The following is a 15,912-nucleotide window of genomic DNA, read 5'->3' as shown; positions in this document are numbered from 1 at the left end:
AAAGGACTAGACTCTGTCAATATAAATCCATCTAGTAATCAGATAATTATGTGCCTTGACCTGGATAATAGTTAGGGAGATATTTTATATAGTCAAAGATATAATAACAAAATAAACAAGACAACCACTTTAAATTCTTTGTATTAGATTACATGTCATCAGCTAAAGTCCTTTCTTGATATGTATAAAAATTTTTATTTCCATTATACCATTTATATTCCTTTTAAACTTATGAGGAACTCGTTGGGTTCTGTGGTGAATTTGGATCTGTAACACAGATCTGTAACAGATCTGCAGCACATTTCCAAATGCTTGAAGTTATTAGCTTGGACTGAAGTGTAACTAACGTCTGATGAAAATCAACAAACAGAAGATAAAATAGGCCAATAAAAGTAATAATATAATACAAAAGAAGATAAAATAGTCATTTTATATAAGGAATGGCAGTCTGGGATAGCATGAAGTTTACTGGTATCCAAACCTGGGGAACCTGTTTAAAAATACAAATTCTGAGACCCCACAAAGACACATAGAATTCTAAATTCTAGGATTAGGGACCTGGAAATTATATTTTAATTACCTCCACCATGTGACTTTGGCAGATAGAACCGTATTCAGGAATTACAGCACAGAAGACCAGAATAGGAGTTTGGAACCTGCAAGATAGCTGTTCAATTCTTAAGTTGTCTATTACTTCATTTAGGGATCCTAAACAAATCACATTTATTAATTTTTATTTGATTGGTTGACTGATTCCAAAATAGAGGAATAACTATTATGTTCTGGATGCTTCATGTAACAAGCACAGAGGATAGAAAGATGAATGAAATGCTCTCGGTCAGTTCTAGGAAAGTTTTCAGCCCATTAGTACAGACAGAATTGTAAAGAAATAAATGTAAAACAATATAAGGACTACAGTAAAGTTGTATAAAATATTAAAGTCAAAGAGATGAGGAAACAATTATTTCTTCCTAGAGTGGATAATGGAAAGCCACTAAGAGAACGTGGCATTTAGCATGGGCCCTAAGGGTTGGATAAACATTCATCTGGTGGATGCTAGGGGAAAAGCTATTGCAAGCAGAAGAAATAATATAAGCAAAGATGGAGACCTGATAATATAAGTCAGGTTTAGGAAGCAGTGAGTCAGATAGTGTATCTAAAATTCCACAAGGAAAGATCAACTAGAAAGAATGTAGAAAGTGAGGCTGAGGCGAGATGTGCATGCTCTGAGTTTTGACCCTGACCTAACAGGAAATGGCTAGTCCTTGATGTTGCTGAACAAGTCATTGATGTAATGAGAATTCCATTTTGTGAAGCTCAACATGACAGTGTAGTAAAAGAAGAATTGAAGAGGGGAGAGATCAGAGACGTGGTAATCAGCTACAAAGCTGTCATGATTCAGACAAATTAATAAGGCCAAAAGCTCGATAAAATGAAGAGACTCTCTTATACCTATACATGCACCATGCAGTTAAGCTACAGTTGGAAATCAAGGCAGTAAAGAGGAATAGAAAATATATGTTGACTACATGGACTAATGCACCTACTACAAATCATTTCCACTCCAAGCTTTCTGGTGGCTAGGACAAAAATGGGGGAAAGGTTATGCCTTGTTAACAGAAAGGAGGAAACAGCAGCTCTTCAAAAGAACCTGGTTTGTCTGGTACAAAAATTTGAAAGATATTACATGTTGGGTTCTTACTTCTTCGGGCTCTTCAACCTCTGAAATGCAAGAGTTTATATTACTTTAATGAACAGTCAAGAACACAATTATTGGAATCAGATAAACTAGTATGAGTCCATTCCAGGCATTTTTGCTATCTGAGTTCTTTAATAATAAACATTGTTTGTTTTTATGAACCTCTTTTCTTACCTGTAAATTGGAAATGTTAATACTCATCAACCCTCACAGAGTTGTTGGTGGTTAAATGAGACAGTATCCATGAAGTATTCTTATTTGGGCATAGGATAAATACATATAAGATAGTCTCATCCTCATCCTTAATCCTACTACTTCTCGGAGATCTGTTCTAGGGTGTTAGGGATAGTTCTAGACTACATCAAGAGACCCTACTGCCAGTCTTGCCTCCATACTGAATGACCCTGTCCAGGTCATTTAATCTTTCTTTATGTCAGTCTTCCAGTTCCAAAATGGGGCTAATATCTAATAGCACTTCTTAGAGTTTTGAAAAGGAGAAGAAAGAGCCTCAAAATAGAAAAGACAAAATACATATTGTAGAGGAAATTGAAGCTTTAACTAAAAACATTAGAAATCGGCTCTAAGTGAATACGGTTCTCTGTATCCAGTGAGTCTGGTGTGGGTGGTAAAACGGCCTGTGATTTCATGTAAAAACTCCTTCGGTTATCTCTGATAAATCTTACAGAATGAAGGACATTCCTGAAAACGGAAACTGAACAGGAGCTATTATGATTTTCAAATAAGAACAAAGAATAAATTCTGGAGCTTATTTTTAAATAAATTAAATGCCTAACTTTAAGCAAAATTCTAGAATGAATTCATAAAAATATAATACTCAGAGTATGTTCAGAGAGACCCCATGGATCTCTCTCATTTGGCTAAGGACTATTCTGATTTCAGACGGGCATTCAACAAGTCTCCCTGTGGCCTTGAATAGAAAAATGGAGACATACAGTCTAGATGAAAGCAGTTTTTCGGGAATTAAAAGGTTGAAGAATAGAGCCACAGGATGTTCATTAAGCCATCAAATATCTATCTGAGGTGAAATTCAGAGGCTTTCCTTTGACCCCATTGCTTTCAACCCCATTACTTCTCATGATTTTGGGAACATAAATATAATTATCTAAGTTCTAGGTGACACACAGATTGGAGCAAGAGCAAACTTAGTAAAGGACAAGATGAAGATTCACAGTGAATCAAGGGATCTTGAGTAAGCTAACCTACTGGATTGGGATCAATAAAATGAAATTAATAGGGGAAGTAAAGTTCGATATCTGGATTTTTAAAAAGTCAACTTTGCAAATACAGAATGGGGGAGGGGTGGATGGACTAGACTATAACCACAGTGTGTGTACATATATAACTGATGAATTGGGCACAGCCAAGTACGAGTGTGTCTTAGTCGTGTTCTCATCACTAGGACACAATACCCACACCCACAACTTAAAGGAGGGTTTATTTTGACTCAGAGTTTCAGAAGTTTCAGTCCACAGTCAGCGGCTCCAAGGCAGAACCGTTTTGCAGAGCAGTGTAGGGGAAGAAAGCTGCTATGTCATAGTGGCCAGGAAGCAGAGAGAAGGGAGAAGCTGGGGAGGAAGATGAGCCCTCCCAGGTCGTATCCCCAGTGCACAGCCTCTTCTGAGCAGACCCAGCTCCTAACAGCACATTTAGCTATGAATTCATAATCCAATCACTTTCGAAAAGCCCTGCCTGTATTCGCATGAGCCGCTTGGGGGATGTCTCCATCTAAAGCACAGCAGGATCACTGATATGCTGAGACATCTTTTTTAACAAGATGTTATAATAGAAGTGTGAAGTCTAAACCAAAAGAAGCTACAGTCTCTGTATTCTAATACTCCTCATTCCGTATCTGTGTTTAATGTATTTTGGAGTTGGACATTTTAAGAGGTGCATCAGTATACAAGAGTAGTCCAGGAAAATGCCCAGGATATTTGGGCATCAGACCTGAAGTAATGACCAATAAAGGGCAAACTTCACTAGGGATGATTACCCTGGGAGTGAGATGACATTGAAAGTATTCAATAGACACCCCAAATATTTGGAGTAGGCTTACTCTTCTTCTCTGAAGAGCAGTGAGTGGAAATTCTAGAAGCTCTGAGATTTGAAAGACATTTGACGGAAACAGTAGCAATTTGAGTTGTTCAACATGGAAACCACTTGGCCCTTGGAGCAGTGAACCCCTTGGCATTCATTCAAGCATGAGTAGAAGTTAGCTGGCCACTATTACTTATATCCTCTCCTGGCTCCTCTTCCTCTCATCTACCTCTCTCCTGGTCCTGTAACTCCAAAGGTTAACTCAGAGTAGAGGGTTCCAAACTTTGTCTCCAAGCACAGATCGCCTCGGCTGAGCACCAGTCCTGTTTACCTGCTCACGTAGTATTTTCTTGTGTTTGTCTCATAAACATTTCAGATTCACATGGCCAAACATCTTGTAGTTCCATAGCAGAACCTGTTGTGTCTGCAGTCCTCAACATCTTGGTAAATGGCATTACCATTCACCTGCTTCCCAGGCTAAAAACTGAAAACCCTTCCTTAACCATTCTTCCTGTATCCTTGCTCACACATTCAGTCCACCACCATGCCAGGGGGGTCCCCTCAACCCCAGCTCCAGTACAGATCTCTAGGCTGTTCGCCTGTCTGCTACTTTACCTACCATGTAACCCTGGACATGACCATCTCAGACTACTACTATTTCCCTATTTTTTCACACAGCCACCATCATAATCTTGAAATATGAATCATATCATCCCTGCCTAAAATGTGTCAATGACTTCCCACGTCACAGAGTCGAGTCCAGCCCTTATCGCCAACTGTGAGGTCAAACACCACTGGCTACTCCAGCCCCACCCCTCCTCCCTCCAAGCCCACCAGCCACACCCAAGCTTGGCTTCTTTTTTCTTTCTTTTTTTTTTTTTGGTATCGGGGATCAAACTCAGGTCCTTGCGCTTGCGAGGCAGGGGACAGAACCACTGAGTTAAATCCCCGGCCCAACTTGGCTTCTTTTTAGAGTCTCTGCACTCCCTGTTTCATCTGCCTAAAACCTCCAGATCTCTGTGTGACAGTTTGGGCTCCTTCCTGAGCTCTGGGCATCTGTTTCTAGGATCAGTGGATTTAAAATAGGAACACCCACTTTACCGCTGAGCCCCTCCCTTCCTATCACAAAGACTGGTTTTGTTCTGTAGCATGTGTCACTATCTGAACTTCCCTTGTCTGTTTGCTGATTTCTTGTCTCTGAACCCCTGCAAAAGTGAAAACTCCATGAGAGCGGGCTCCTCTTCTCTTTTGTTGGGCACTCAACTCCAGAATGCGGCACCCTGCCTGGCACAGAGAAGCTTTCAATTACACCCTACATGGTACACTCATAAAGCTTCAACTTAACAAAGGAAAGGATTCTGATGTAAATGCATCCTCAAACCCTGCGCCAGAACATGAGCATTAGTGATTTTAGGAGCCTCAGTGAAGTCTGATCCATACCCAGTTGTTAAGATGAGCCTTGAAGACCAGAAAAGTCCATCAGCTGAATGAGCAACATAGCTGGGACTAAGACCCTGATTTCTTACTTCCGTTCGGGTTAATTTGACCACACTGTAGGTGAATGTAGGTCCCTTAACCTGGAACCAACCCGCCTTACGTTTGTCTTCCTGGCGTAGTGCCCATTCTCTTCAGAAGTACCCTACCCCAAATCTAGTGATCAGTCACCATGTTCATCTAGCTAAAAAGTCATACTCTAAAGGACACACAGCTTTCTTAAGTCATTCATTATCCAATTTTTACTTCCTTTTTATTGTTTTATGCAAGAATGTTTAGAGACACACACACATAAAACTATGTCTTCTGAAATATTAAGCTATTTGGTCACTTAGCTATTTAAAGCAATATATGATGTGTGTAAATACCGAATCATTTCTCTGGTGTGAAAAACTGAAGGTGTAAATGAGGACCAAAATGTATAATAGATATTGTGAAATAGGAAGAAAAGGTTTAAAGGGAAAGGGGAACTAGGGAGGGGGGCAAGGAAAAGGAAAGAAAAAATTGAAAGTAAGAAGGGGAAAATGGAAACAAAACTCATGTATATAGGGGAGATGGAGGGGTTAAAGGGAGGGCAGGGGAAGGGGAAAAATAAGAATCAAGATGCATCAGGTACAGGTACAAATTCTCAGTGATGAATGTGACCATAAGGTCTCCCTAAATGCAGCAATAAACTCAATACAATTTTTTGAAAAAAGCAACACATGATGACCATATAAAATGATTTCCTTACTAGGGTTTGCGGTTTAACTCTTTAATGTTACCTTTTCAGGGTCCAGGCTAAGATCCCAGGTGCCAAAAGGCGCGCCGAGTAGGCGGCTGTCCCGGCGGGGACTGGACGCACACAGGGACGTCTGAGTGGTGACAGCTCTCGTCTTGGCCGTTGCTGCGAATCGGTTGTTTTCCCCCAGCACCATGATCGTAGAGGCAAACTCTGAAACAGCTGTTTTTAGGCTGTCCTTGTACTCTTAGGATATTTGAGTCCCGTGTCGAGCACTAAAGTATAGAGAAAAGTGTATTAGATGTGCTTTTTCATTTCGTGTTGCTAACGAAAGTGCATGATGGTGCGAGCCCGCGTTACCGTTCCTTCCCCGGCGCCCCCTCCTCCCTGCAATGCTTCTGTAGCTTCTCATGTCCCTGTGGCCAGGCCTTTCCTGCCAAGTGCTGACGCAATAGTGGAAACCGCTTCTATGTCCTTTGGTTGCTGGTTGGATTAATCTTTAATAACACTATATAGAATTGTAGACTAATGTTTTAGCATTTTTTCCAAAACACACAACGTAAAAATTAAAAAAAAAATAGTCCACCGCACTTATGGTAATCAGTTTTGTATAACTGAAAGTAATTGCATAAATGAGTAAAACCTAAAATGAACACACGGTACTTTTGTTGTATAGGATTGATGGGCTGATTTACATGTATGGTAACTAAAAAGTACCAGCATGTTAACTTTATTACAATTTGTATTACTTTCTCTGTAGTTCCTAATGGACTTAATTATGGACTCTGGGTATTTGCACTTATGTACTTGAAACTGAATGCATAAATAAATGTTACTAAATGTAGAAAGTTCTGTCTTCTCCTGATCTTACTGGAGGATACAAAAACCATAAGAAGTGAAGTCACTCAACAACATGCTGGGAGAACTAAGGCCACATACTCCCCTTTCTCCTGTTTTCAGGACCGCAGGGCCAACCTTAGCATAATTTATGGTTCTTTTGGGTTTTTAGCATAAATCACTAGAGTAGTAAACTGAAATCTTTTCATACTGTATTCTGTGGGTTACAGGCAAAAATATTAAGCAGTTTTTTAAAAACACGATAATGATGCAAGTCCTTATCATAAGCTTGTTGTGACCATATGCAACACAACACTGGCATAAAACAATCGTAATTGCTATGAGCTCATGCTTTTGGTAATTCCTGAGCACCCACTGATACTGAACACTGTATACTGAACAGGGTTGTGAAACAGAGATGACAGTTCCTGCCTTCACTCTGCTATCTTCTAACCATGGCGCTCTGCTTTTTTGGTACATTTCAGTGTTGGAAACAAAAGTCAAAGATGAAGAGGTAAAGTAAATGAAAGGAGTAGCAGTAGGAGAAAAAAGTAGGAGGAAGAAAAGGGCACAAAGCTGCCTTTATCCAGATTTACTTGGGTGGATATGTACTTAAAGAGTTATCCTTCCATACAAAGCAGTGTGAAGGTCACAGGGGCAGCTTGACACTGTGCCAATGGCCACAATTTCCCATTTTGGTCTTTAGGGCAGAGGGCTGGTGGGTACATGGAAACGCTAACTAGACCAAAGGTAGCCCAAAATCACAGCTGTGGTACAAGCTCATGCAACAGAGGATTCTCAGGGAAGCTGAACTTCAAGCTTGGGTCCTGCCAGATAAAGAGGTTCGCCAAATGAAAGAAAAGCATGACACAGGGAACATGCACAAGACATGCACAAGTGTCTTATACACATGCATACACAGAGGATGGTGAGGGGAGGCCTGGTCAGGGCTGTGGGGGTCTTATGGTGGGAAGGGTAGTGCCCAGTGTTGGTCACACCAGGAGGAAACCTGAATGCTCATTCTGAGGATTGGGGGCTGTATTCCTCAAATCTCAGACTCACACAAAACACTGGAGAGTAGAAGAATACAGGAGATAACTAATGTAATTCTAACAGCATACAGGCACTGAGTGACTGGTCTTCTTCTTGTGCAGGCGTAGTAAGACACTCACGTGTTCCTGATCCTTTGTAGTAGCCTGACAGGCCAAGCACCCACCACGAGTAAGGGTGCTCGTGGAGAGAGAGTGGGCTGGATTTGGGGATTGGTTAGATGTGGGTTTTATGACCAAAGCTGCCCTGCAGAACGAGCACCTTCTTAAATTCTGAATCCCAGCTTCACCCTGGCCCCAGTGACAAGGCTGGCTGAGGAAGAGACTATAATACCATTTGCTAGGTCAGGGGCCTGGAAGAACTGGTGTAAGGAGGGCAGATAGTAAGCTCAGTCCAGTGCCTCATTTGTTTGTTCCCTAAATGCAAAAGATTTCTCAGGCTAGTGATGTAGCTCAGTGGTAGAATGTGTATGCAAGGTCCTGGGTTCAATTTTCTGCACCAAAAGAAAAACAAAAAAGAGAATTTTTTTGGTCTGTATGTTTTTCAGTTCCAGCCTTTGATATAAAGTTTTTTCTATGTGGCTTTATTGTGCAGAATTAATCTTCAGTACTGTCATTCACAGTGTTTTTCTTCCTCCTATTGGTCCAGATGTCCTTTCCCAAACAGCTGGAGGATCTAATTAAGAATGCCCTTTTCTGGCACTGGGGAAGAGATTTTTGAGGAAAGCTTCAAGGTTATAAAACGATAAGTCTGGGCATAGATTCTTAACAAATGGACCATGGACCACAGAACATCCTGTTTGTCCTATAGGAAGCATTAGTCACAGTGGCACTGGCAGTGATGGAAATAATGTGTGGACACAGTGAACACGGGAGAAGGGGACCAAGAGCTGAGGCCCTGGGGAACCCAGAGTGAGTGAGGTGACTCTGACTGTGACCTGTAGGAAATTCTGATAGCATATGGATGGGTGAATTAAGTAGGCAAGAGGGGGTAGAAAGGCTATGGTATGTTTGATGGATCATTTCAGGAATAAAAGAAGTAGAACCATTAGTATGTCTTCTCTTTCCATACTCATATTAAATAGGAGTTCGGAGAGTGTTGTTCCGTCATAGCTGCTCTCTAAGTCCCAGTTCAGTTGAGAAATATACTGGTTCAATAAAGGCCAAAGGATCAGTTTCACCGCTGATGAAGTTGCTGGACGATGATGAGAGAAAGGCTTCTAGGATGTCTAACTTAGAGTGGCGATGCCCTGCACATGGTGCTCAATGCAGGAGTCAGAGGCAGGTGATTTGGGGGTCAAAACATACAATCTATAGAGATTTCTAGTAGACAGCACTTTTATGAGTTACATACTATTCTTAAAAAGCAACAAAACTGCCTTTTCTTTATGCCGGTAGTTTTTATGAATCCAAGCTATCAGAGTCCAGCAGGAAGCCACATACTCATAAGGGTACTTGAGAGTTTAATGAAAAAGTGAGGCAGAGCTTGGGAAAAGGAACCAGAGAGCATGGAATACCTGTGTTCTAGCAAGTAGGGGAGCCTTTATCGCCTCAAGGCTTGAAGTGACAGAGGGAAAAGTGTGCCCAGGACCCAGAGGAGGCAGTGCTGTGTAGAGGCCTCCTGACAAGTGCTGCTGTGATTTCTATACACCCAATACCAAATACGCTTCCTCTGTAGAGGAGGGAGGAAGCCAGCCGTCCATGAAGGTTGGGAGGAAGTCTGGGTAATAACCTTTCCGCTGCTCTCTCAGCTATCACAGGAAATTATGTCAAGTGCCATATTCGAAAGATTACTTAAAAAATTAATCAAACGTTTCCATTGAAATTGGAGAGGTTTTGCTTTTACCTCCAGCAGGAGATGCACTTGTTGGGAGTTACTAATTTACCTGTATATTCTTTCGGATTCATGTTGAGGGCAGATATAGCACCTCAGCATGTAAATTTATATAAGGACAAATTACTCAATGGATACGCTGCATCTCCTGTATGATTACTATTCGAAAGGCAGTACTGCTGATTTTTTTTCATATGGCGTCCATCAAATTCCCACAAACTCTATTGTACTTGCTCTGTTCAATAAATATGTTCAAAGCTCTCCAAAATTGCAAGAGAATTTATCACTTTGTCATCTCTCCATGGCAAATTGATCCTGTTTTCCTTTGTCCTAGACAAAGCGTAGTTGTTTTTTCTTTGATTCCCCTAGGAATCAGGAAATAGCACTCAAATACTTGCTATCACAAAATATATTCCCAACAGAAGAAGTGGAGCTCTCTCAGGGATTCTATTGTATTGTTAGGCGACCTGCAGGACTCTTCCTGGGTCCCAAGTTTATGAGAGAATGTTTTACCTCTATTGGGAAGAATAGTTCTAAACCAAGAACATTTTCTCCAGGCCTTTTTAGAACTTTTTCTATATAAAATGTATCTGCTGTTTTTGTTTTCCTTTTAATAAAAAGTTACCTTGTTTCTCAATTTTGTTCTTCAGTTCCTAAAATGAGTATTGTATGAGATGCATCTATCCAATGATTCATTATATAATTTAGCCACTTGATTTATTAATCAGTAAAGTTATTTTGAGGCTACTGAAACGAAAATTCAAATGAATAATATTACATCTTTGAGCCAGACCCTGTGCGGGGTTCTTTGCAAACATTATTTCCAGTCAGAATTTCAAAATTCTTCATGACTCATACTTTCTTTTTTATTGGAGAAATGAGGAAAGTGAATCTCCTCATACATGCATAGTAAACAGTCAGGCCAAGACCTGGATCCCTGACTGTCTGATTTCAAAGTGGAGCATCTTCCACTGAGGCACAGTGCTTGCCAGGGTTTTCTGCTCCTCTCCTGCAATCTCTGGTTCGGAAGCAAGGCTGCCTCCGTGAGACTGTCTGATTGCACGGAGGACATTAACCAGCAGTGGGGATTTACTGGGAGAATACAAGGGAGTCCACGGTCTTAACCAGCAGGGATTGAGTATCTTTATAAACACACAATTTTTCTGCTTGGACCTTCATGGTGCTTAAATGCAGGCATTATGTAACAATCCTGCCATGAATAGAGGTGAAAAAGAAAGCATGCAAAGTTTACAGAGCTTTATGTAATGGCATAATTTGTATTTCTCCTGACCTGGAACACTCACATTGTGACGGGGAAAGAAACTATGAGTAACAGTGAAGCCACACTGACAATTCACTCCATTTCAGAGGCTCGTTTACCTGGCAGAGCTGAGAATCAGTTCTCATTGACTGAAATCACAGTTAATTGAGAGTTACCTTTCAGGGCTAGGGATTTAGCTTAGTGGTTTTGCCGCCTGCTACGCAAGCACAAGGACCCGAGTTCAATCCCCGGTACCAAAAAAAAAAAAAAAAAAAGAGTTACCTTTCAACAATAGAAATTAGGCAATAATTCTGGCATAACAAAATTCACTTAGAGCTACCCTTTGTATACAGCATCCTCTTGCCATACTGGCTTGAACAGAAAGGTGGCACAGCAGACCCTGAGGAAGATGCCTTTTCCCCTGAGTGTCTTTACTTTCTAATAAGGCCTAAACTGCAGAAAATTTTAATCTCTATATCTTAAAAACTCTGAATATATGCATATTTTTATGCATATAAAATATACATTATATATATATAATAGATGCATATTTTAACAATATCTTAAGCATCAATTGAAAGTTCAGTTTTACAGATGGGAAAATTGAGGAAGAAAGGTTACACATCTATTATGTAATAATATTACACAGAAAACTGTGAGGCCATTCATCCTGCAATAACTGTCATCCACAAAAACTGTAAACACAGTGCTTTGGAGGCTCAGAGATGGCTGGGACAAAGCACAAATATCACATCTGAGTCAGCTTTTGGAATGGACTGCCAATACCAAAGTACTTTCAATAGGCAGAGAAATCAGCTTCAATGCTGATGTTGATTTTCAACAGGTTAAATTTGACATCCTGATGGCAGAGCCAATTGATAATGTGTGGTCTGGCCTCAGAGACTAAAGGAGAGTCGGGCTAGAAATGCAAGCTAAGATTTAGTTATGTACATTCACCTCTGTGTTAGAGAAGAATTTTGAGAACATGAAGAAGTGTAAAGACCATGGGGCCCACGGTCAGTGCCCCATTTTAGCAAACAGGAGGCAACAAGGGAGCCAGTGATTGTGGTGAAGAAGGAAGAACCAGAGAGGGACGGAGAATGCTGTTGGTGTCTTGAGGAACTAGTTAGGAAGTGAGTTTCTAAATAAGGTTTGGTGTGTAGTTCTGCAGAAAAAGAGATAGGGAAAGATTTCAGAAAAAGCCACCAGAAGATGAGGAAGAGCCAGTTTAGGATTCAGGATGAAGGGATGCATTCTAGCTAAAATACAGACATGCTCTTGCAAACTTTTGTGTGCTAGGCCATTTTTCGTTCCTGTAATGCAATAACTGAGAGGGGCTATTTATGAAGAAAAGAGGAGGCCCATTGAGCCCACAGCTTGAGAGACAAGCAGTCCAAGTGGCTCTGGTGAGGTTCTCCAGGGTCTGCAGCAGCCTGCGGCAACTGGGACCTCAGTGGCAGGAGCGGGTGCAAGAAGAGATGGCGCCGCTCGGAAGTCAGGGGCAGGGCCAGCCTCACACCCCACCTGCGCCTCCTCTTTCTCTTCACCTCTTCCTCCTCCTCCTGCTCCTCCTCCTCCTCCTCCTCCTTCTCCTCTTTCTCTTCCTCCTCTTCTTCCTCCTGCTCCTTTTTCCTTTGTGCAGCACTGAAGATTAAATCCAGGGCTTTCACAGGGAGGTATGTCCACAGTACTTCATCTTTGAATTTTTTTCTCATTTTCACACAGGGTCTTGGTATGTCACCAAATTGTCTAGCATGGGTTCAAATTTGCAGTCTTCCCGTCTCATCCTCCCAGGGTGCTGGGATGATAGGCATGTGCCACCATACTCAGCTCTGAGGTCCCACTTCTTAAAGACTCACCACTTGAATACCAGCACACGGAGGAGCATTCATCTGACACATGAACCCGGGGACCAAGCCATAGCTCTTGGTCATGAAGGGAACCACAGGGCAGCTATGGCAGAAGCGGTTAGGGAAGGCGTAGAATGAGTGAGAGAGAACTGGGCTCTCGGGGTCCGGGGACCACACGGTGACATGGGTGAGCAGGAGCTGATGGAAGACAGGCCCTGGAGGGTGAGAAGGTAGGGGAGCCTGAGATGGAACAAGCGCTGTGCTTTCACTCCCACAAAGAGCTCCAGAAACCCTCAACTTCTCACACATGTGGAGGTCATCTGGTGTTTTCTCATTCTGTCAATTAAAAAAAGGAGAAAGGGCAGACTTTTGAAATCAAGTGGAAAATGTACTTAGTTCAGTAATCTTCACTGAGTCATCTTTAGATGAATCACCTAATCTAATACATTTTTAAAAAATAAAGTCTAAAATAAGGAAAACTGAGTACAGCTAAACCGCACGTGTGTTAGAAATGTCTATGAAAGTGCTACATGAACATTTAAAAAGTCATCTTTGCTCCCTTGCTAAATGAGGATGCTATTGAAACATGAATGATTTAAAAGAATAAAATGAGGCATTGGTTATTTCTGGGCTCACTTGAAAAAAATCATAATAGCTGTAACTGACAGCCTGTCCTACCATGCACAGCTACCTCAGGCGGAAATAAAGAGCTGCCTTCAGGAAGCAGCGTCATCTGTTCTCCAGCGACACATTCACTGCTACACTGTCTGAAGCATAAGCTTCAAGTCCTTCCTTTGCAATTCAAGAATTTTCTCAGTGAAGTAAGGACCCAAGTTCCTGCCTGAGTCCCTGCTTTCCCTTTCTATGCACCTCCTGCTGACTGGCCACACCCAGTGGCTCCGGTGACATCCTGCACAGTAGGAGTCGCTCCAACCCTGCCAAGCCGTTCCCTGCCCGGTTTGGCTGGCACAAGGTAGCTCTGGCAGAGGGGCCAGTGCCCCAGAGCTGGGTCACAAGTCCTGCTGTTCCACTGATCAATTCAGAGGCTGGTGGTTAACCAAGGTCATCGAATCTCTCACTTTGGGGTAATTTTCTTTAAAATGGAATCATCACGATAACCACCCCGGAGGGTTGTGGTAACGTCATGGAGGCCTTACAGTGTTGTCCAGGTGCAAAATACTTTGCAGTTCCTCTCTCCTGCTCCCACACTCTCCCCCCATCCCACAGATGAAGCACTGGAGGGCACCCTCCCACACAAGTGTGCCACTGTCATCTGCAAAATCCACACTCGAGCCCTGCACAACTAAGTCATGTTAACACTTTGTGATCTTATGGGGCTGTGCTGCTCTAGCTGTCCAGGGCTGCATGTGACCCAAAGGCCATGGGTTGGACACCCCCAGGTTAGACCAAACCACTATCCCATTCTTGGAAAATGTGTCAGGCATCTCACATGTTGAAAATAGTTGCTTGGGATTTTTTAGTATTTTTTTTTAGTCCTTTACATTGGGCCATATCCCCTGCCCTTTAAACATTTTCTTTTTGAGACAGGGTTTGGTAAGCCACTAAGTTGACCAGGCTAGGCTTGAACTTGGGATTCTCTCACCTCAGCCTCCCAGAGTGCTAGGATTACAAGTGTGTGCCGCATGCCAGGCTGGTTGCGTGTTTTGGTGCTGTCCTCAGTTTGTTGGCTCCACAATGGCTCAGTACTAGACTGCACTCAAGCCCTTCAGGGAGGCAAGAATCCCGGCAAATGGACTGTCTTCCTCTCCATCACAGCCCTGCCTCTTGGCTCCTCCTCCCTGCCCGAGCTTGACAGGTAGGGTCTTTCCAACCTTCTGCTCCACATGGTCAGCAGGTTGCCATCTCAGCCTCAGGCCTGCTCCTCATGGTCACTGGTGGCTGCTGCAGCCTGAGACATCCACCGTTGTACAAAGAAGGGAGAAGTTCAAAGGAGCAGCCGTGTGGGAAGCCCATTTTCCCTTTCCCTCAAGGAAGGAAGTCTGCCCAGAGTCTCAGGGAGCTTCTCTTCTGTCTCCATGACGAGGGTGAGCTCACAAGGCCCCCAGAAAGGGAGGTTAGGACAGTTAATGCGTGGACACCAGCCTCACTGTCCCAATGAGCTGGATGGTTAATGACCTGGGCACTCTCCAACACATGCTCTTTTGACCCAACATCAGCCCCAAGCCATTTGGCGGGCTGGGTCTCTCGCAGGGACTGCAAAGGAGTCAGTGAATCTTGTAGCATTGACTAGGAAAGGCATCTTGTTCCCCATCGCATACCATGTGGTAGAATCTCCCCAGCTGAAGCCTTCAAGTTGGCTTGAGGTCTTGGACGTCTGCAGTGTGTGCAGCTACACACTTAGATCAAGATCCTCTACCACTCGGGCTCCTACAGCTTCTGAAGTGAGAACAGCTCAGCAGCAGTGATTCCAGCACACAGTCATTGCAGGAGAGCAGCAGGAAGATCGCGTGCCCCGGAAGTGCCAGATTGTTAGAGAAGCAGACAGACCGGCTGGTGAGCAAGCCTGGCTGAGGAACGCCTGCCACGTGTTCCTGTGGGCAGCCTCGCCCAGGAAGAGCCCTCCTTTCACCTTTCTCTTTCAACTGTTTGTTTTCATTCACCATCAGAAGTTTCTTGGGGCTAAACAGATTGGGGACAAATTCAGGTTACATCATTTGCTAGTAGTTTTAGACTGGCTTAGTGAACCTCTTCACAGTCATTCTGCACTCTAAGGTGGGATTTTATATTCTGAGACGATGAAGGCTGAGCCAAATGAAGTTGTGCTTACCACAGAGCACATACTAAGTATTTATTTCCCATTTTTCTTTCTACTGGTGGGAGATACGGAGCATTTCCTTTGAAATACAAATGCTACTGTCTGTCAGTTCCACCATTTCGAGCTTTCCTTCGTCCTCTTCCTCTTTCAACCCTCACTGAAAATTACTGAAATGAGACCAACATTTGGCGCTGATTCAAGTGGGAAATGGGCTTTATTTCCATGTTGTTTCTACTAGATGGCAGTAACAGTCAGGAGAGTCCAAGGCCAAGTCTCAGAGCAGAGGGAAAGCAGGCTTCCAAGGCACAGAGAAAGGCAGGGGTGTGTGCAGGTCAC

General features: G+C 42.8%; 1 protein-coding gene across 3 annotated transcripts in view; it reads left to right on the top strand.

The window, feature by feature from the left end:
- Rtn1 (reticulon 1) overlaps window positions 1-6,817 on the top strand; it is a 252,876-nt gene extending 246,059 nt beyond the window's left edge. For all 3 annotated transcript variants that reach the window (XM_004837454.3, XM_087195207.1, XM_004837455.3), the window contains one exon: window positions 6,021-6,817. In XM_004837454.3, the coding sequence (XP_004837511.1) occupies window positions 6,021-6,063 (43 nt within the window). In that variant the 3' untranslated portion in view covers window positions 6,064-6,817. The remainder of the gene's footprint in view (window positions 1-6,020) is intronic.
- Window positions 6,818-15,912: the final 9,095 nt, after the last annotated feature.

The sequence above is a fragment of the Heterocephalus glaber genome, unplaced genomic scaffold (genome assembly GCF_053883595.1).
Source record: "Heterocephalus glaber isolate CG9 unplaced genomic scaffold, H.glaber_assembly_v1.0 deba00001608, whole genome shotgun sequence".
Lineage (NCBI taxonomy): Eukaryota > Metazoa > Chordata > Mammalia > Rodentia > Bathyergidae > Heterocephalus > Heterocephalus glaber.
Note: the sequence above shows the minus strand (reverse complement) of the source record. Positions and strands in the feature narration are given on the sequence as shown.